Raw genomic sequence first — 22,584 nt, forward strand, 5'->3', positions numbered from 1 at the left:
CATGTGACTCTGCAAGGATTACCGCTAAGATGGCAATCATTTATGGTGGCTATATCACAGCTTGAAAATTGCCCTACGGTCTCCAGCACTCAGACAACTTGGAAGATGTGCAGGGAGGTAATGATGTGACCTTTATAAATAGCTGAGTTAGGCTCAATTTTTTCTTTTTTTTTCTTGCGGCTTGGATATGGAGAAGCGTACACAGCCCTATGCAACTTTGAAAAGTTTAACGGAAATGAAACAGGAAGTCAGATCCTTTCACAGTTTGTTGATCTGTAAAGACAAACTGAGTCTGTAAAGACTCATTTTCTACCCCCAGTGAACGAAGTCAGGAGAGAGAAAGCCAGCTGGGAGGCTACTCTGGAGAGGAGATGCAGAGACAACATCACAGAAATGCAAGTAAAAACAGAGAACCGTTCACAGAGCAAGAGAAAAGAAGCAGAACTAACGACGCAAAGAGAAGTGTTGGTGAGTTCGTGGAGCTGAGCTCAGATTTTGGAGTCTCATCCAGGTGGTGATCAGCTATGGGAAGCTCCTGTGCTGGAGATGGTAGCTTCATGGGCCCTGCTTTTACCTGTACTTTGGATTATATCTGATGTTAGCAGTAATAAGCAACGCTAAATAGGTAAATTGTTCCTGACTGTTACTAATGGACCTGAAAAGCTGAACTCCTACCAGCTTTTTATATAGGTTTCCCACAACTTTTACTGAGCTGGATAGCGTTGTCTTTGCCTCAGTGGGTATTTTTAGCAGTCCTTTTGAACTGTGCATGTGCTTTGGGCGCAGTTCTAATTCTGCTGGTCACCTGCATGAACATGCTTGTGCTGCTACTTTCTCAGTTTAAATAGGCACAGTTAAAACGTCTTCATACTTGTTTAGTGTGGCTTTCAGCATAAGCTTTTGCTGTAATTGCCACAGAGTCGTTTGTGGTTACAAGTGGCGGGAGGTAGTTACAGTTGTGTCTGCAACTCGGAGATGCCATGATCTGGAGAAAGTCACAGAGGTGAGGTTCACGTTATGGGAAAGTTCATAGCTGTTCGTCTAAAAAGCAGGACATATCATAAATACCCTGAAGTAGCAGAGACTTACCATCTGCGTGTAACCTCGCCTGAGTATCATGACCGTGTGCAATTAATAGAAAGTCTGGACCGGGAGAATCAAACTTAAACTGCTGCAAGGTTGATCTCCCTGGAGTTTTCCTTTCATCTCCACGGAACTTCTTTTTATTCAGAGGTAAAGTAAGAGAGGCTTTAGTTCTTCAGAAACAGGTTGAATAGATATTCTAACTAACGCCTTCACTAGCTGCCTACATGGTTTTCCAAGATATTTTTGGAAAGTTCACATTTAGACAAACTTTCTGAATCCTTGCAGCAGCATGTTTCCACTTTGACACCATCCACATCGGAAACACTTTCCAGGTAGCTTCTGTTCCACTTATTGCAGTTCATCCTGGTTTAGACCTAGACGTAGACTGCTTTCTTTAGGAGCATCTTAACTCTTGTTCAGTTAAAAGAAATGGCATGAGCCTACCATTACCTTCCTAACACAGCGTGCACTAGGCCTCTATGTCACTTGGCTTAGTCTCACCAGAACTAACCTCTTCCCGCTTGGAGGAGCCTGGCGGTGGAGGGGGGCAGAGAGAAGCACATGCAGGGCACTCGCTGTTCTCTGGAAGGAGGTGACATGGTGGAGAAGTGCCCTGGCATGAGGGGAGAGAGCCTGGAGCGGGGGAGGACCCACTGATACACTGGCTGATTTGCAGCTTTTGTACTATGTGTTTCATCTCCCTTCCCTAATGAGTCAGCAACGGGTTAAACATTAACTCTCAGGCCTGTCTACACAAGGAAATCGTCTGTTAAATCCTAACACTTTAATGCAGGTTACAGGGGGCGGAAAGAGGCAAATTTGGGTTTGGCTGGAAGGCTAAACCACTGAGCAGCACTGAAAGTGGCCTGTCCAAGAAAGCACGAGAAGGAAGTGGCTGGAGCTGGGAGAGGGAAAGCGAAGCAGAGCAGCCTGTGGCTGCTGCAAGGCCAGACGTGGGTCAGAAACAAGTCCTAGGTGCCTGTGAGCCTTTGCAGCTGCATGCCGGGTGGGCTATTCTGATAGCATCTCTCTCAGCTGTGTCTCCGAAGAGACAGTTAGGATAAACCAAAGGCTTGATGCCCAAACTGAAAGCAACAGCAAAGTGATGTCAGTATAAAGGGGTTTAGTCATAGCATACTTAAAAACATGTTTTTTCCAGAACAGATTTTTCTATGGAGTGGCACTTCAGTGACAGCTTCAGGCCTTCTGAGTCAAATATTTACTCTTCCTATTCCTAGTTGTTTTTTAAACCTAGATTTTCTTTTCCTTGGATATGAAATTTCTTTCTGTTGGTGCATTCAAGTGAGTGCTTGGAACTTCAGTGTTTGGTGGGTTGTGTGTGTTTCTTTGCTTGCCTAGGTTAGCTGATGTAGATGGAGAAAATATCTGATGTTTTGTAAGACAGTACAAATCTCTTCATTCTTTAATTAAACGCACTTTCTTTCTCAAACCATTTTAACATCATACAATATCTTAGAAATAAACCTATAAGCTTGTCCCAGCTCTGTGCTGGGGCAAACTGCTTGTAATTCTGTAAAAGATTTAAGTCTGCATCACTTACTCAGACCCTGGGGAGGTGGCAGAGAGTTGTTCCTCAGTGTGCAGCCAGAAAGGATATTGCGCTGCTCTGCGCAAATACTCTGCATGCAGCTAGAACAAGCAAGACCTGTAAGACTGCTGTAAGGGAAGGTATCTGGCAAGGACGAATTTCTTTCTGGGTGAATGCACTTCATCCCGTTAATGAATGAATGGGTGAAGAAATGAACTTTCAATGATAGGAAAAGAGAAACAAAACAACGTTGAAGTCACTAAGTTGTATTTATGTGTTGTGGCTAAATTTCAGACAGATGCTGATCTTGTTGCCCCTCCGTGAGGGGAACCGCTGCCTTAAAACGAGAGGTAATGGTCTCGGCGTGCTCCCGAAGCAGAAACCATGCTTCTGGGTGATGGGGGCTGCTGGTGACAGGGCGAGCTCCGCGGGCGCCCCGCGCTGCGGACGAGGCAGGGCACAGCCGCTCCCGCGGCGCGGCGGCGCCCTCCCGCCTGGGGCCGCTGCTGAGCCCCCGGGCTCCGGGCGGCGACGCCGCAGTGCCGCCCCGCGGGGCGCCGCCGCCCGGGGCGCGGGGCCCGGCCGCAGGCAGCCCCCGCCCCGCTCCGCCCCGCTCCGCCCCCCCGCGGCCGGGGCGGCGGCGTGGCTGGGGCCGCCGCTCTTGCTGCCCGCGGAAAGGCGCCGGCGGAGGGAGGCGCGCAGGGCGCGGTGAGGTGGGTCCCGGCGTCCCGGGGGGTGGTGCGGTGCAGGGTGGGGGGTCCCCTCCGCGGATGCGCGGCACCTGCTGCCCCGCAGTGCAGCCATCCCGCAGCCCCGGCGGTGCCGGCGCGGGGCGGCACGGCGCGACTGGGGGTTGTGTTTCTGTGCGCTTTTTTAAAATTTTGTTTTCCCTTTGAATATTTTGAGGCCGCTTTGCCAAACAAAACAAAACAAAACAAAAACAGAGGTCTGCGGCTAGTTGCCCCGCAGGCTTCCGCGGGGGGTAAGAATTTTTGGGTGTGACTCTCCGTTAATGTAAAATGAAAATAAGCGTGATGATGCGGTGTAACGAGGAGAGCACCTGCCCCGGGTTGGCCTGGAGGGCTGGGCATGGCCTAGCGCGCTGGGAGGTCGCTAAGGGCTGTATTTCTGGGGAAATCCGGCAGCAGGCCTTCGGAAAGGGGTTTTATATGTGTGAAATGTGCTGTTTGTTTTGTTATCTGGAAGCTTATATATTCTGAATGCTCTGTTGTATTAGGGTTAATGTACCCGGAGAGCACTGTGATCTAAAAAAAGACAAAAACACAGGGTTCATTTTCACAGCAGGTGTGCAAACTTTTTTTTTTTTTTTTTTTTAACCATATGGCCTATAAAATTGGACATTGTTGACAGTCTCTTTTCCCCATGAAAAAGGGAATCAGAAACAAGTAGGGATAAGGTGCAGGGAAAAGTGGATCGGAAGCAGTTGGCAAAAGGATGGACATGTTTCCCTTCTGAGCTGCTTACAGGTTGCAAGTAGCTCTTGGTGTCATGCATCTCTCATGCCCCTGTGAAGTCATCTTTTAGGTTGAAGATATCATGGTCTGCAAGTCAGTTTTTCTGCTATATGTTTTATGATACATGTTTGCTTTAATGATTACCAGTACTGATACTTCATTTTCCGAAAAGAAGCAGGTTTCTGTGGCATTCAGCTAAGTGAGTGCTAAGCTACTGCAGTGCTAGCTGCTCTGTCTCCAATACGTGAAAATACAGTTATTCCCACTTCTGCCCTTTGATCTGCTACGGTTTCTGTAAGTGATGAAAGAGGTAAGGTGTACGAAACAGGAAGAAATGACACATTTTGGTTTTGAGGTTCAGAAAACGACTTTCCAGCCGCTTAAGTTTGTTCCCTAGGAATATTTATGCCTTTACTGCTGAACAAGTGATTTGAAGTGGAGATCATGCAGTAGGAGGAAAAAGATGCGATTTTGTGTATTTATATAAAATATTACCAGTGTTTTGGAAGCACTGTGTAAAGGATGAGGGTGTTAGAAGTGATTTTCAAGAGCAAAAGCACCATTAAAACGCTGGTCAGCATATGAAATGCAGGTGCTTTTATGGATAAGTATCTGCATTCCTATTTGAGCTCCTGAATAAATTATTTAATTTTCATAGTTCTAAGTTCCTCTTTTCCTTTGCAATATAAGCTTTTTGGTTTTGTTTAACTTTTTGGACCAGGTTGCCTGACTACCTGGTGTGGATTTCCCATTCAGCATCGGGATTTTCTGTCTATCTTTTTTTCTTGGATACAGCTTCCAGGTTAAATCCTCACATGTTATCAACCAAGGATTTGATGACAGGCACTGAAAGATCTGTCAGGAAGACCTTGCAGTTTTCCTTAAGCTTAATGTCTGAAAGTGTTTGACCTTACATGATTACACAGGCAAATGAGTTTGAGATTTCAGAAATACCGCTGTCCTCTACCTGATGACCCTGGGTAGCTGAACCACGGTAGTCACAGTGCCAAACCATACTAGGAGAAGAGCGTGGTTGTAATTTAATTGTTTTGAAAACATTTTTCTATGTCAGCATTGACATTAGTCATTCATGTGGGGCTTTAAATATCATCGGGTTTGTTCTAGCTTCTGGGCAGTGAGGAAGCATTACGGCAAGGTGCTTGGCACGACGCACAGGTAAGCTGCTACTCTTGCAGCTCTGTCTTTATTTTATTTTATTGCTTTCTTTGCTGAGTGTATGCAACTTCCGTGGGCTTTGTCAAAAATCAGCCTTTCTCCAAGCTTAAACACTTGTTTCAGGTTTTTCTCTGCGACAAGATGTTTTACTGGTTTCTCTCAGTTCTGTTCTGAGCACGGTTTCAAGTAATGCGCAGGGCCTACAATATCTACACTGGAGGGACCTGCTGATTTGTTCAGTAATTTTCAGTTCCAGTTTCATTTTGTATTGCTTCCTGTGCACAAATTTTAGCTGTGGCATGTTTGCTGAAGGCTGAGATTTTAAAATGGGTGATTTTGTATCATTGCAGGTTTTGAAAAATGACACTGCCAGATTCCAAGGTCCAAAATTCCAGGGTTTTTTTCTTTTTAGTTTGCAACTGAAAATAAGTGATGCCTCTGCAAACTGCCAGCTCCTTGGAAAGAGCTTGATGTGCAGAAGTTGCACTTAACCATATTTTGACAGGCCTGCATAATTTGTGTTTTATGTAGACCTTTCCACCTAGCTGTCAAGCTTTTAGCCAGTTACTGCAATTACTAAGGTGTCAGGGAACTGTGGTCTCTTGGCCCCTGTGATTGATGTCCTGAACACTTCATTTGAAGCTTCTCTTGGCATCCAGATGCCTGTAACAATACTAAAAAGTTTATTAGCAATAATAATATGTTTTCACAATCAGAGAACTTCCATCAGGATATTTTGGTTTCTTAAATTATATCTTTGTGAAACATTTTTTTCTAGCTATGATTTTTGGCATTATATTGAGCAATAGTAATTTAAAATTGGAGATATCCTGATGCAGTTGATTTTACCGTTCTACATGCCTTTATTGCTTAAGATTTTAGGCAAGCACAGAGTAAAGAACTCAAAAAAAACTGGCAGAGAAATTCATATGCATGTAAGCTAATTCAGAAATATCAGGTTGAATCTGATGCCCTTTAAAGATGAAGAGACAGCACAGACAAAAAAAGCTCAGCTGCATCCATACTGATAGCAACAGTTCTACAGAATAAAGCTAAAGTTTTTAACTTTCATCAGGTTGCACGCTGAGAGAGGAAAAAGAGATGTGAGACTAGTTTCTGTCATTTATATTCAAAGTGATGACTTTGATATTTTGCTTTGTATTGCTTTTCTTTTCCGTTTCTGATATGTCTTGGAAAGAGGGAGAGAGACGAGTAAAACTCCCAAGCAGATACGTTGCACAGCTGGAATAACCTCTGCACATGTCTAGAGGGGAAGCACAGACTTTGTGATCTGACACACAGCCAAGTGATGTTGCTTATTACTCCTTGGTAAAAATATACAGCTCTGCAGAGTGCTTCATTACGTGCAAAGTCCGATAAACTTTCGGAGAGGGCTGTGCTCCGAAGACAGGCGTAAAATCTGTGCTGTGAGCATACGGCGGGAAGCCAGGCTACTTCCCAGCAAGTGAAGGTGAGAAATGGATATAATGGATAATGGATAAAAGGGGGCTGGCTTTCCGAGCGGCATCTCAACAAGATCCTGGTGGCAAATGCATGTGCTGTCTGTAAGAATTAGCAGCTGTTACTGAGACTGCTTAGACAGGAAGCAAGCTCAGGTACTTGAATTTTGTTTGTCATGGGTTCCCTGATATTGTTTTCCCTGGCTGTCCCTAGGGATAATTGTTTATCGGATGAGCAGAAATTTAAAATTCCTTAGGCTGCCCTGCAGGGATTGCTTACCAAGCGGCCAGGCATTTCTCATTGCTTTCTCCTCTGAGTCTTGGCACTTCAGCAAAGGTCTTTTCAAGCCATCAAATGGCTGTTTAGGAATGGGCTGGTGACTCACTGGTGGCCATCCAAGGGGTGTTTTGTCCCCAAAGAGCTGCTGCTGGAGCCTGACGAGCAGCTTGTTTCCCAATGCTGCTCACACAGAGATCTGCCAAGTGTGGGGTTTTGCTGGCGTTCCCTCTTCCTCTGTGCAGATAGCTGTTGCCATTCCACACATGCAAGAGGAGCGCTCCTCTGCTTTGCTGCTTGCACCCCTTTGCGGCTGGTGCTGCTCATGTTGGGGTCGAGACAGTCCCATGCGTATCCCCTGGAGGTGGTGGTTGCTGTCCCCTTATTCGCAGGCAGCAGGCTCGAGAAAGCTCCTGCTCTCCCAAGGTTGCAGTGACCCTGGTGCCAGCATTGCCTGAGGGCTCGAGTGTGCATCGAGGCAGGGCCAAGGGGCAGTTTTTCCCCGAGGTGGCAGCCCCTACTGCAGTCTGCTCAGCCTTTGCCTTGGGAGACCTCCTAGTGTCCATGATACAGCTCATCAGGGCTACTGATGATCAACCCCGTTAGTTTCTAATGACTGTGCTTCTTTGGAGGGGAGGGCTCCAGGTAAAAGTCTTGTGCTGTCTAGCAAACAAGATAAAGGAGAAAAAAACTCTTGTTCGGAAAGACTTGAATTTTTTTTCCTGCACCAAAGCTTCAGTTATCAAGACAAATCAATGGAAAAACCCAAGGCATTCATACCACTTAGCCTTTTGGCTAAACTTAAGCATATGAAGACATTCAGGAGGAAAATATTTTCTTTATACTGTCAGTTTGGGTTCAGCACAGCCAAATAAAAAAAAAAATATAAAAGTTATTTTGAAGAGCTATGTCTGTGAATAGATAAAACAAAAACAAACCTGAGCAGCGTTAGGGATGACTCAATGTGAAGCTCAGCAGCAGGCATAACAAGAATCCATAGGATGGACTTCCTTGAAATCATAGATTTAGTGCATTTACAGAAGCGCTATTTGAAGTGTACCAGCATTAAAATAGCATTTCTGAATGAGGAAGGAGGTTTTTCCAAATTTTAAACAAGGAATCATCACAGGAGCAGAAATTTCAGGGGCTCCTTCTTTAAAAGGATTTTTTTTTTTTAATCATAGTTGGGAATAAAAGCTTTAAGAAGTACTTACTTTTTATGGTGTGAGATCCTTACTGTAAAATGTCTGAAGGCTTCTCTTGTGTTTTTTTCATACATAAATGGAAGTGTATCTTAACTTTAATCCTTTGAAGGTCCAGGATGGCACACCTTGTTTCTTTCAAAAGGAAGCAGGATTACAAAGGGCATCAAGAACTGAGCTTGCCTTTTGTTCTGGTAGAGAGCAAATGGTATATGCAGGCCAGCGCATGTGTTAATATCTTGAGTATATAGATGGAATTGTTTTTTAAAAATAGCTGCACCAGGCTATGTTTTGGTTAATCGCCAAGCTGGTGAGAACTGTTCATGCTTGTTGCCACAGAGTAGGTGTAAGTCAATGTCACAACTGGGTAGAGGTGTTAGCAGCAACCGTTCGGGTCCCGCTGAAGATCAGGGATACAGTATGAGGTTGCCTTTCTACTCTGTTTTTTTCTGAACGATTCTTGGAGAAAGGGGATAAGAGTTGCGGGAACATTTGAGGGAACTCCTACACACGTCAGCTGTGTAAATAAAGACTTTCTTGAAAGTAATGAGCCTAAACGTGACAGGAACTATCCAGTTTTCTAGGTGATTGCAAGATTCTAGTTACAATTTGACTGTTGGGTGTTTTTCTTCTTTCTTTTTATTTTTCTGGTCAGTTTGGTTTTGTGTAGAAGTCAAGATCTGATCGGTTGACACGGCTGAACTTTTGGTAAGTCAAGCCACGTCCCCGGTGGTTACCATCTTTGCCTGGAATTAGTTCTCCTTACCTTGGTACGCCAGGCAGTGACTCCCATCTCAAGTTGTTCCATGAGGACAGGGGCAGAAGGCTTGCTTAGCTCCATGGGTACAAGTTGACATTGCTTTGCTTGGTAAAGGAAGGGTTTTGCTAACGAGATCGCCATCAGATCAAGCAGCACTTCCCTCGTACCTCAGTTTGTGCGTGGTCTATGCTGTAGCAGGAGTTGCTCATTTGGGGGGATTATGGTGCTGCTGGTGACCTCTGGGGAACTGAAGAGCACCTGCAGTCACTTGGCACTGCTTTGTAAGGCACCTGCTAGTTGAGGCATTACGGAGAAATTCCTCAACTGGAGGCTGAAGAAAGTGTGGGGTGGTGCCGGCACACATCTGGTGGGTCTGCGGCGCTGCGCCTGAGGGTCCTGGTCTCCTCCTGGTGCTGGGTCAAGCCAGGAGAGAGCAGCAGGCATCCCAGACTGGAGGGTCCCACGCTCTGCCTCCCTCTTTGAAGGAGAGAGACATGTGCTTTGGGGGGAATTAGGAACATCACTTTTTAAGGTGGCAGCCTTTAAAAAAAGCTGTGAGGGAGTCAAGCGTGGGGCTAATCCTTTAGAGCCTTTCCAGGAGAGCTGCTTGTGAAAGAAGCACATGTTATAGATGATTCCTACTCCTTGCTTTTCTGAAAGGGTTTTTTTTGTTTGTTTTGGGTTTTTTTTTTTTTAGGATTTTTTTGCACGTGTCTCCTGCTGCCTTTGTGGGGGGTAAAGCTTCAGGCTTGGCACTAGCAGGAAGCTGATGATGTGGCATGAAAAGAAAACAGGTGTACTTCTTGCATGGCCAGATAAACACTGTTATCAACCCTTACTTTAGCACCGTTCAAACTCTGTTTGTGCAAATCTCATCTTAGGAGTGCGTTATGAGTCCCTGGGCTCGCCGGTGGAGGCCTGTCTCTGTGGCAGTGCCTCGCGATCAGGCACCCAAGGGATGTGAGCCCAACAGCGGGTCGCGAGACAGCCCAACTGCGGCTGTCTGCAGAAAGGGATGGCTTGTGCCTGTATCCCAGGGCATGGACTGTGTTAAAAATATGAGGGGTTATTTTACCTTCCCCACTCCCTCACCCTTGCATGTGTTTGTTCCAACAAAATTGTTCTTTAGTTTCTGAAGGATTTTGGAGGGGGAGGAAAGATCTATTTTAAGCAGCCCTCTTCTTTCCTGACTTTTTCTTTATGCTTTTACGAAGAGCACTTTGTGATTCAGCTGCCACTTCTAAATTTCATTTACTTAGAAATGTAACTGTAATTTTTTTTTCCAAGTCTGACATAAGCACTGAGGGTGGAAAATGAGTCACAAAGTCCTGCTTGAACAGTGTGTGTTGATCCATGACAGGAGGGAAAGGTCATGAAGTCCAGTGTATACTGTAATAAAAGCGTAACAAAGATACCCCAAATCACTTGTTTGCAGTTTTTCCCCCCATCTTCCATTTAGCCTTCTTATTAGAGCAATTTCTCATTATAAATCCCCCAAATTTAAATAAAAATGGAGGAGCAGTATTCAATTATAGCATGTTCTGTGATGATTCAGGTTTCGTATTGCAGTCGGCGAGCCTGCACTTCCCAGCACTCCTTGAAAACTCATTGCATATGCACCTGTTAACTATGGGTCTTGGAAGGAGTTTTTTTGCAGGATTAATACTATCAAAAGCTTTTCGAAGAGATTTTGATTTAACTTAAAAGCACATGCTAGTGCAAACTTTTCATCTTTTATTCTGTAAAAGGGGTTAAAGGAAGAAATTCGACTTATTGAAAGGCTGTGTGCACATATTTCTGATAGGCAACAAAGCAAAGTATGGCATTCGAGCAGATGGACCAGCCATCACTTTTTGTAGTCCCAGTTTGTTCAAAATCGAAAGAGGGACCATACAGTCGTTTTAAGTAATGAAATGAGTCTGCCGCATCATCCTTTTGATACCATATGTTTAAATTGCTGTTAATGAATTTTATTTGAACCATTGTTGGATTTTGTACAACAGCATGAAAACGTAAATCCAAAATATTCATTTATCAAGGGACTCAACAACATCTGTAAGCTTTTAACATTCCCTCCTAGTTAGGAGGAGGTTCAGTTAGTAACAGTGCATTGAGGTTTTTAAGTGCTGATGACTTTGTCCTAAAGCAGAGAGAGAATAAATTACTCTAACTTGATTCTGCTAGGACTGTCATCTTTTAGTAATTCTTGTTTTGTTGGTCACAATTTGGGTGGTTTCAATTTCCTTATTAAAAATAGATCTCTTGGTTTCCATCAGCGATAAGTGTATATACTAAAAGTGGGAGTGCCCAGGAGTTTCCAGGAGCTATGCCATTTTTAACGCTTACCGCTGGTGTTTTGCTGTCAATTGGAATGAGTGATAAATGCTTCCTGCAGCTTCAGATGCTTGGTCCGGTTGGTTGTGTGTGCATACGGTATACTGTGCAACTTATTCTTGCCTTTTTTACTCGACCCTTACAGGGATAACCCCAAGTCAGGCCAGGTAAGCATGTGATAGTGTAGCATACAAGTAGAAGATATAACAGCGTGTCTCTGTCTTCATGTATGAAGCAGAAATTCAACTCACATTCAGCTATGCTGAGTTAATGATTGCCTTCATGGACTTCTAGAGAAGGATATTTTCAGCCTTCCTTGGGATGCCTATACAAAAAGCTAAAGTCACTTAAAGTTTTGTATTAAGTCAATAAATAAGTTAATAATAGAGCAGCTGCTGGTCATAAACTTTGGGAATTTTCTATACTCAGATTTCAGCCAGAGGGTAAATTTCTCACTTAGGGAGCAGACACTGCATTTGTCAACAATCTTGAAATCTCTATGCTTCTCTCAAGTCAGGGTTTTCTTATTAATTAGACTGCCAAAGCCTTCCCCAATCCTCACTGTAATGCCAAAGAGGAAGAGCGTGTCTTGGTTTATCCCCACGAAGAACAGTGAGAGCATACCCCCTTTATCACTGTCTTCTGAGCGTCCTACCAGATCTCCAGGGAGAAGCTTTCTTCTGAGTTTTAAATTGACCCTAAACTTGCTCAAACTGGGCAAGGATCATTCCTTTAATTCCTGTGGGCAGTCATAGGATGCTTAGTCAGCTAATCTATTGCCTTACATGGCCAACTTGTAGACTACAACTCCCAGGAACCCGTCGTCTTAAAAACCTTGATATATGACAAAGTAGTGACAGTAGAGCTCCCTGGTCAAAACATCCCGAAGCAAATCTTTGGTATTGAACGGTCATTTTGATATCAGTCTGCTTGGGAAGCCCCCACTCTGTTGTTGTTGTGACTATTTGTAGACTTTATTGTGTGGAGGAGAGCTGGAAAACATGAACCAAGTGCCCCTCAAAGCCCAGAAACTGGACAAATTAAGCAAGTCACTAAATGTACTGTGTCTTTTACATTGCATGTTTTGTGTTTCATGTTTTGAGTGGTATCCTACTTGATACCGTACTTGGATGATTTCTTTGTAATAAGTATAAACATGTATTGCGAGAGAGTGAAAAGTTCTCTGTCTCTCTCCTCTGTTGTAGGAGGGCATGAGGTGCAGTCCTGGACAAGAGCTGCCAAACAATCCTTGTGGCAAAAAGTAATACAGCTAGGCATGTCTTTCCTCATCGCTGTTTTTCAGTGCTGCAGAAGGCTGTACAACTGTTTAGTGCTGCTATTGAAATGGTAGGTTTTACTATGCAGACTTTAACTTTCAATGGTGTTGCTTTTTTTGGTAAATGTTTACCTTTGACATCTCCCCTTTGATACCTGTTTTATCATCTGGCTTTCAGGTGGAAATCCAGGTGGATTTCAGGCAGCTATCTTCAGAGAAAATTCATAAGTAATCTTTTTGTTGCCGTTCTGTATTCATTAATTCCCCCTCCCCTTTAAAGGCAGGACAGGAGATGGTGACTAACCTGTGCCTTGGTCTTGGTTTAGAGAATCTCAGCGTGTCGCCAGAAGTCGATCTCCTTGGTTATTGCACAAGAGAGTGGAAAGGAGACACAAAGCAAGCCAAACACATACAGGAGGTAAGAGTTAAATGTTAATCTATGCCTGGAGATGGGGGAGAAGTAGTTGAGAAAAGAATAGCGGTTCTCATGCGAGCAGCTCTTACAACTATCAGAGCTGGTTACACCAGCAGTTTGAATGAAAAACATTAACACAGGTCTAAATTAAGATCGCAGGACAGTGGAGCTTCCATTGTGACAGTAGGAAAATATCACCCAGAGTGTTACGGCCAAAATCACGTGCTCTTAGGCACTGTCTCTTGGCCAGCCTCTGATGTAAGGCAGAAACTCTTTCATTCGAGGGAGGAATGAAACACACTCATTTTTCTTCCAGGCTCTGAAGGTTGAAGTGATAGCAGTCAGCGCTTGACACCCCTCTCAGCAGTGTTGAGGCGTTATACCTCTCTCTGAATTTGTGTTTTCCTTATCTTGCATAGTTTTAGCTAAAATAGTTTCTCACAGCCTAATAAGTTTTCTTCATAATCCTGAGCCAAGGTCACCTAGCTGTGCTGCACCAAACTAGGCTTTGAGTCATAGATAGCTGAGCCTCGGAGCCAGAGGCCTGCTTAGTTCATGGTTCGCTAATGCCAGGTATACTGTTTTCTGTCACCTCACTTACATGTTTATCAGTTCTGTACATTGTGTGGACATGCTTATACCCCTACTAGGTAGAAATGGCAGCTGCAATTTTGGCAAATGTGAGTTATCACATGTGCAGTGGGCTTCTGGCAGTTGTATCTTGGTTGCCATTAATGAAGGAAGAACCGATACGCTCTGGAGGAGCCTGACAGATGTTTGAAGCTGAAGCGGTATTATGTTACCCTAACTTGTGATGCGGGTAGGCATCCAGGAGCAAAGAGCAGCAAATATTATATGTTTTATGGCTCTCTGTTTCCACTGCATTAAGCGTTAGTCACCAATGTAGGCTCAAAGACTCTGGGCTGGATCTTTACTGTCCCCAGACAACTTCTTGCTGAAGTAACTGTACTGACGATGGAGTAGGGGTATCTGTTAAAGAAAACTTAGAATCAAATCCAGTTAATCAGCTGACGGTGATGTTATAACCTGGTATCCCCATGGTGTGGAATTCGGGGCCTGCACAGGACAAATAGAGCACCAGGGCTGCGTTTTTGACTTATCTAATGATGCTGGGAACACTGATCATGATATGCTAAGAGAGAAAGAGGCAAAGGGGCAGGAGTTGCAGCAGTGATGAGAGACATTGATTAGCCATCTACCCTGGGCAACAGCTATGGCGTTGAACTTCTAGGTGCTATCAGTGACTATTTCATGCAGCAGCTTTCCGGAGAGCCTTTGGGAACAGAAGCAACCCTTGCCTTGGTCCTGAATAGCGCACAGGACCTGCCTCAAAACCCTGCTCTCTAATATCTGTTGCCATTTTCTGGAACAGCAAGCAGTACGCAGTCGCTTTCAACATCCTTGCAGGAGCAACAAAGCAAAAAAATTATTATGATTGCATCCACCTTCAGAAAGGGAAACTACATAAAAAGGAGGAAGCATGTTAAAAAGAACTTAAAAGACAGCTAAGAGACTGTACTATTTATAGTTGGTGTATTTGACGTATGTATTGCTTTAGGTCATGGTATTGGAATCACAGAGCAAAAGCATGCCATCAAGAGGGACTTAAGAAAAAGCAAAAGGAACCTGATAAGGCTAAACAGCATGAATGAGTTATCAGAAGAAAGAAGACATCTTTCAAAAGCTGGAGTTGTGTCCAAATGATGAACAGAGAAAAGAACAAACTCAGCCAGATCAAATGCAGGAACACAACAGTGCTAAAAATGCGCAGAACAACATACAGCAAGGCCAAAAGTGATTTGGAGGAACAAGTAAAAAAAGATATCAGAAATTTTAGTAAATTTGCAAACACATAGGCAATGAGCACAAGGCAACAAGCCTTTCAGAAAATGCATGAGCCTATTAGATGATCAGAGTTGAGAAGGATACTCAGAGGTGTTTAGCGGATGGTTAGTTACATCAGGTCAGAGTTATCACAGTAAGAGTGCATTTTAGGATGAGGTTTCATGAAATACATGAGGTGGCCTAACCTGTTTCCTGTCACCAAAAGTGAAACAGTCCTTTGCTTGTGTTGGCTCTCCTTTTTCCTCACCTCATTCCAGCTAGGCAGTCCCCCTCTCTTTTTTGTGCTGGCTTTTACGTATCTACCTCAGATGTTGTTAGCTGATTTAACAGGTCATCCCTGTGGAGGGACCTGACTCCGTGCTCTCAGCTCCTCACCTCGCCTCTTTTGCTGGCCACGTGCTCCCGCTACGCATCCTATGCTGCTGGCTCTGGCATTCATTAGATCCTTTTCTGAGCCACCTGAACTCGCTGAAGCAGCAGGAAGTTTACCCAGCAAAAAGATTGCAATAGGGTTTACAATTGTCACAGCCAAAGCAAAGGAGGAGCAGGGGAGACTGGGCAGCCAAGAAGTGGTATTGGGATGGGGTAGGGAAGCAGCTGAGATGAAAGAGGGCAAAGAAGTGAGACCATCTCCTCACCCCCTTTAGGAAGCAAATTGTAAGAGGGATTCAGTAGTCTGTGGAACTGTACAGTCCTCTTTTTAAATTAATTCTCTGCTTATTGGTCTATTGGTCTGAATTGGCTTATTGGTCAGAATTGTCTCACCAAGGGCTCAGCTGAGAGCCAGAGGTAACACACAGCAAAGGGAGTGTGTAGCTGGAAGACGAGCCATCCACTTCAGCAGAGAGCTGTCAGATCTGCTCAGCCTTAGGTCATTGTTGCGTGATAGCTTCAGGTCAGTGCAAGAGATGTTTCTGCAAAAAGGAATTTTCACGCATTCTCCAGGCACTCGTTCCTGCCCTCTCGCTGCTCCATCCTTTGTGTTGGCACAGCTTGTGAAGTGATCGGGGTTAAAGCTGTTGTGGCAAAGAAGTTCCCACTGGTCTGTTTTGGTCTGGTTGGCCACATGAATGTTTATTCTAGCAACAGTGCAAAGATGGGAGCAAGTAGCCAGGTTCAAAGAAAGTGCAGGATCACTCTTTTCTGGGGCAGTGCCAGTTTAAGGTGTTTACAAAAACTGTTAGAACATTTTTGTGTGTATAAAACTTGTAAGTTTGTGTATATAAAACATGAAAGTATACTCTCTCTTTTCCCTAGTCCCTTTTTATGAGTAGTTTGGAATTGAACTCCAGCTTAATATGGGTTCCATCCAAGATTTAAATTGTTTATTGCTGAATCTTTTTTGGTCTTTTTTTAGGCCTATGAAGACTTGTTTTGGAGATACCATATCAAATATCTACGACAAGTCAGGAGAGACAACTACTGCGTACTAAGAGCAGTGCTTTTTCAGATATTCAGTCAAGGCATTCCCTTTCCATCATGGATGAAGGAGAAGGATATATTAAAGGTAAAATTCAGTTCCTTAAATGAACACAATGAACTTGTGACTTGAACTACAGAAGGAAGCTTTGTTCAGTGTGAAAGTGGATACATCTGCTGTGGAAGTGAAGGTGAATCATTATCAGCATTTAAGGAGATTCTTGCTCCTCTGCCAGATGCCACTACCTTAACCCCAAAAGAATCCTCCTCCTCCATGTTGGTGCAGAGCCTGGCAGCTTGCTTGGGAGCGCCACTGAAGAAAGCTTCAAGCTGAGCTGCTGAACGCAGCGCTGAAGCAGCCGAGAAGTGCACGAATTCTGCCCTGGGTTTTGTGAGCTCTGACAGAGAGAAAGCAGTGAGGATGTGGGGGAGGAAGCACTTAAAATTTCTGTAGCTGCTGCTTCTATGGGTGTGCATGTAGGCTCGAATCTTAAAAACCTGACTGAGTCTGCGTGTATCCAGCTTTTCAAGAGTTTACATGATATATTTTGCTGGCAACATATTTTCTTCTTTTCTGGCTGGCATTGTTTAAAAAGCTTTGTAAGGACTTGGCAGTCAAATGGGGCCTCCTTCTTACTATTTGAGTTGTTTTGAAGCCCATTTGTATTTTTTTTGTTTAAGCTATACAACCAGAGGATAGAACCATCTCATAAATTCAGATGTGTTGCAATCTCTGTAGACAAGTTCATGATAACTTTATTATCTGCTTCTTGTTATGGTAATGATCTCTACTTAATTACTTTTTTTCCCAGCTTCCTGAAAAGCTTTTGTATTCTCAAGGTTGCAACTGGATTCAGCAATACAGTTTCGGGCCAGAAAGATACACAGGTCCCAATGCCTTTGGAAAATTACGCAAATGCATGGAAGCATTAAAGACAAATGTGAGTATTTAGGAAGTGGTAAGGGAGAAAAACAAAGCAATGAAAAAAGGGTTGAATCTGAGTTAGGGAACTCCTCCTTGTTACATATTTCTGGGTCTGTCTCCCAGGTTCAGATAGCCCATCTGCTGGGCAGGCCTTTTGAAACAGAGATTAAAGCTTGGCCTGGCTAGACCTTGCACATTTTCTTGAGCTGCTCTGGGGCTTCTGCCAGCCTGCACCTGCGGGAGCTCTGGCCTGTTCGCTGCACGCTCTCCCTAGCATGCCACCACCTCTCTCCTTACCCTTGTCCTCCCACTTATTGGCATGAGCTCTGTGTGCTCTCCTGGCTTAAAGTCATGAAGGGGATACTAGTTTTTGCTGGACTTCTGGCTTTAGGCTACGATTGGATTGAAACTCTTACCCTTAATTTGTCCTTAATCTGTCATTTTTAATTCTAGAGTGCATCCGTCCTACTGTTTTGTGTTGTCTTGCCACAACCACAACGGCTTATTCTACTTGTCTGCATTTACACTAGTTCCTTTTATGCCACCCTATGTATACCAACAACTCCTCTGTCATTTCAAAAGCTGACACCCCTGATAGTAACCAGCTGTTTTTTAAAGAACCAGATAGACTTATTTAGCTCTAAGAACAAAGAATTAAAAGTAAAAAGAGGGAATTAAAATAGACACCCGGTCTGTGTCTGTTTCCTGCAGTTTTGCTGTGCCCCAGGGACAACTGAGGCCTGCTGGCCCTCTTGGGACATGCCTGCCAGTTCTCACGTGCAGTTATTTTATTCTAGTTGTTCTCTGCATTTGCAAGAGTGTTGGGTTGTTGGGCTTTTGTTCCTGTCTTCTTGTGGTTCTTCATTAGTCTATGTTAGTCCCATGGTATGAAGCATTTAAACTGCAAGTTTGTACAGAAAAAAGTTGCAAGTCAGGCTAGTGAGTCACTCTTAACAAATTGTTGCAGAACAGTTTTATTTTGCACTGAGCTGTTATTGGACATTTAGCTTCCATTTTTGTTTTTTTTGTTTTTTTGGTTTTTTTTAATAAAGAAGCTTTTTGGCCAGTGAGATGGATTTCTGCAGTGCCTCTGCTCACTAGAAGGTTTTATGGTATCTTTAGTAGCGTGAGCAGTGCTAAAAAGCTGGCACTGGGAGCTAGGGTTCTGTTGTATTTAATTGTCTACTCATTTCTTTATTCAGCAGACATCCTAGGAAATCCTGTGTGTTCTCATGGGGTCTGAGTAGCCTGATTTAGTAAATGTTACTAAACCCTAACCCTAACCCCCCCCCCCAGTGCTGTTTATCTCCTGGCTGGCCCATTTTCTAGATATAAATGCTGACTTTTGATCCCCCTCTAGAACAAGAGAGAGCAAAGGAGCTCTCGTTATTAACTGTAAGCAGCACAAAAAATTTCTCCTCCATACCTATCCTTCGTGTGCCTTTGTCTTGTCCCTTCTCCTTGTCCAGCCGACTTATGTTGACCTCATGAACCAGAACACATGAAAGGCATACCAGTGTGTACAGTTTGTGAGCTCATGCTGGCATTTCCAGTTTACATATGTTCCTTTTAATTGCCTCGCATTTGAATTAGGCACGGAATCTGAGGAATTTAAGCTAGCATAATTTTAATCTAAAAGGTGCTATAGAGGAAAACCACTGAATTTTGGAAGTTGTAAGTTAAAAACGGATCAGGAGTCATCGCTTAATTTAACCTTTACATATGGCTTAGTGTGTATGAGGCACCAACACAGATTTCCTATAACTTTCTGACGTCCTTTTACTGGTTATTTTCCTTTAAGACTCTCCACTCACACTAATAGCTGGATTTTCTACTGCGATGGTGGGTGGTTTTTATGCAGAAGAATTACATTTGCTTTCTCATAGACTGTCTTTAGCACTCAGATGCTTGGATCCCTCTCTAATAAATAACTTGAGCTGGGTAAATAGAAACTGGAATGGGTAAGGCTTCAAATTTCGCTGCAGATCCCAAAAATCCACCTGCTTATTTGAACCATCATTTGGCCACAATCATGCTAATGTACAGACTATTATTCCTGTTTTGGTATTGCTCATATTAAATAGAGTTCCTAATAATTTGATGATTATTCTTCTGTGTGCTTTCCAGTGGAGTGAAATAAGCAGTATTAAAGATCATGAAGAAAGAGGAAACATCTGTAATACACTTTTTTCTGATGAGAGCAAGGAGCACAAACTATACGAGGCCATAAAATTCATCATGCTCTACGAAGTTGTCGAAGCCTATGAGCAGATGAAGAACAGGGAAAAACATATACCAAACCTTTTTAGCCTCCTCCTTGCTCGTGATTCTTCTTCTGACCCTTTGAGTTTCATGATGAATCATCTGAATGCTATAGGTGACTCTGGTCGCCTAGAACAGGTAACAATATAAATGAAAACTAAATCACAAAAGTTATTCGTTCTCTGATGTGACTAGGTGAATATATCACAGATCATCTGTGATGGCTGGCCCACTGGAACATTGAGAATATCTTCAAACCATTAAGTTTCTTTCTTCTAGTTATAAAAAGTTCTCTGTAACTCCTTGTCTTCTGTTTTTAAGTAAGCTAGGTGACTCACCTTAAATTGGACTATATTTGAGAGATTTTATTTCAGTTTTCTAGTTTGAGAAATAAATGTTTGACAGAATTCTTTCTCCTCTAGGTTGAAATGTTTCTTCTTGGATACTTATTGGAAGTAAAGATAAGAGTTTACAGACTTCATAAGTTTAATACTGAAGAGTTTCAAGTAAGCTATCCAGATGAATATCAAAGAGAATGGCATGAGATCTCTCTTCTGACTGAGGACGACTGCTACTATCACATCCCCTTTACCAGAACATGAGGGACCAATGACTTTTTTCCTTTGTATAATATAGTGAGTGACCATTTCCAGTGAATTAAGTTTTTAATTGGCAGCAGTAAGGTTTTGATAAATGCATATTAATGATTACAAAATGATTTATGGGTTTATTGTGTAAACATTTTGCTTTTTCGTTACAGCTCAATTCACCAGCAGTCAGCCATAAAAAACATAAAATATATTATCATGCTCTCTGGGAAAAAATGTCATATTTGAGGGTTGTCAAACAAAAAAGATTAAGCGGCATCCCAAAGAAGAAGGTAATGCTAGGGTTTCTATTGTTAGGCTAAGGGTTTACTCTGACCTACCCGGGAGGGTTAAACCCAAGTTCCTAAAGCAATTACTGCCTTTCCCCTTCTGTCTCTAGCTGGGCGGATGAATCAGTCGGGAAGCAACTTCCAGCATCCCACCGTTTATATGCCAGTAGATTAAACTGGCATTGATTTGGGGCTACCCAGTGTGCAAGGTCATAACCTGGGCCACTGAATAGCTGCTTCAAATAACGTGCAGCTTCCCCTGTTGCTGAAATGTCTCCTCTGGAGAAAGCCCTGAGCAAGCAGCTGCAGACTGGACTTATTTCAGGCACTTGAAATTAAGCTGTCTGCACTCAGTGCTGGTATCTGCAGCCGAGGAAGTGCTGCACAGAAAAAAAATACTGTGCCAGATGTGCTTCAGATCTACTTTATAAAGCAGAAGAAAGCACATTAGCTTTTCCAAGTCTAAAAAAGGCAGTATTAATTAATAAGTAACATTGCAATATAGTTAGACCCACTAGCTGTCTTTTGGTTTTTATCAACTTGTAAATCTCTTTAAGGGCTGATTTCAGCATTATCTGCCAAGAGATGTGAAGATTTCTTTTGTAATTGGTGTGAGAAAGCTGTGCACTGAATACATTCTCAAAACTTCATTTTCACAAAAAGTTAATTTTCTGTGCATTGCGTGCGTTTAGCAGAGTGTGCATGTATTATATCCTCTGTGTATATATCAGTCTCTTCGCATAAGATCGCTGTCTTTAGTTTAGACCTCAATGTTTGAAGAAGTCTGTCTGGGACAACTAAAATTTACTTTAGCGTGTGGAACGTTTTGTCAAGATCTATTTTCTAAAAGACTGAACTGTTCTGATTATTTCTAAAATGAGGGACCTTAACAGGAATGAATATTCAAATGATATGGCAGATTTTGCCAAACATTTATTTGTGAAAAGCTTACAATGCTATAGGCATACAGTTGTATTGAAAAAGTGGTGTTTTATGAAGAAGTGAAGTCTTTCCTTAACAATAATGGAAATACTCCTAGGAATATGGTGACAGGCAGGTTTGTTTTTAATTCTTGTGGGAGACAATATAAGCCAGTAACAAAAATGTGAACTGGGCCTGCAGGAGCGAAGCAGTGCTATGTGGTAACTAAACAGTAAAGTCTGGAGTGCATAGAAACTGTTCTGTTCCTTTGTATAAAGGAAAGCAATTTTATCCCCTTACAGTTCTTTGATTTTTGTGTATATGTACATATATTTATAAACACAAACAGCTGAGTTCTCTATTGTAACAGTTTTGTTTCTTGAAAGTCTGAGTTCAGTTTTGTTCAGTAATTTGTAGCTTTTAATTGAAAAGCTTTGATACACGTAATAATTTCATCTCATCAAAACCTGCATATCAGATATATTATTTATTAAAAGAAACTTTTTTTCACTGAATGCAATAATTTGCTGCCATTAGGTTTGGTTCTGCTCCACATGGGGAAATATTATAATGCCTGAGAGTGGGGTACTGTTATCTATTGTGCACCAACAGTACACATACCATTTACAGCTATTAACAGACTTGTCCCTATTTTATTCTTGTTTTTGTACAGACATACAGAAAAATGGTATATTTTTACAGCACACATTTGTAATGGTTTGCATATGATCTCTGACTAGCAATACAAAAGCATTATAGCTGAACCTGTTAAATTGTCAAAAATGTGCACTGTTTTTGTAAGCTTGAGCATGTATGTAGAAGGGCGTTAATAAATATATAACACGCACAGTGGGATTCATCTTGCCAATTTGCATGCTTGCATCTGACCTGGGCCATTCTGGGCTCCCTGCCTAGCCAGTGGAGGGCAAAATGATATAGTTAATCAGAGGAGCTCGTCTCCAGATGGAGCTGGGTCTCCTCACTGACCCTAACAGGAGCTGGGAGAGACCAGCAAAGATTTAAATCTCTCTGCTCCAGAAGTCTGGAGTGAGGTGGGATGAATTTTCAGATGCCTGAGCTGCGAGCTGAGCCATGACAGGAGCAGAAATGGCATCTGAGGAAAGAGAAACTTCAGTTGAGGATAACTGTAAGTCTTATGGATAAATGCAGAGAGCACTCTATAGAGGATCTGGATGGACACTGAGACAAGTTTGCGGTTGCACTGATTTTAATCAGAGTTTCTAGCGATACATTTTGCATGTAATATGTGTAATGCAAAACCTATCTATATTTTTACATATGAA

General features: G+C 42.9%; 1 protein-coding gene across 5 annotated transcripts; it reads left to right on the forward strand.

Annotated features, from left to right (window-relative positions):
• The first annotated feature begins 253 nt into the window (after positions 1-253).
• On the forward strand, positions 254-22,135 carry OTULINL (OTU deubiquitinase with linear linkage specificity like). 5 transcript variants are annotated; one of them, XM_026121872.2, is made up of 9 exons: positions 5,180-5,286; positions 6,485-6,757; positions 12,525-12,666; positions 12,774-12,823; positions 12,922-13,013; positions 16,234-16,383; positions 17,108-17,236; positions 19,348-19,620; positions 19,905-22,135. In XM_026121872.2, the coding sequence occupies exons 3-9, from the start codon at positions 12,596-12,598 to the stop codon at positions 20,082-20,084; spliced, it is 945 nt and encodes a 314-aa protein (XP_025977657.1). In that variant the 5' UTR covers positions 5,180-5,286; positions 6,485-6,757; positions 12,525-12,595; the 3' UTR covers positions 20,085-22,135. The 5 variants fall into 5 exon arrangements, with proteins under 5 accessions (XP_025977654.1, XP_025977656.1, XP_025977657.1 ...); XM_026121869.2 differs by lacking the exons at positions 5,180-5,286; positions 6,485-6,757 and adding an exon at positions 254-468; XM_026121871.2 differs by lacking the exons at positions 5,180-5,286; positions 6,485-6,757 and adding an exon at positions 3,244-3,348.
• Positions 22,136-22,584: the final 449 nt, after the last annotated feature.

The sequence above is a fragment of the Dromaius novaehollandiae genome, chromosome 2 (assembly GCF_036370855.1).
Source record: "Dromaius novaehollandiae isolate bDroNov1 chromosome 2, bDroNov1.hap1, whole genome shotgun sequence".
Lineage (NCBI taxonomy): Eukaryota > Metazoa > Chordata > Aves > Casuariiformes > Dromaiidae > Dromaius > Dromaius novaehollandiae.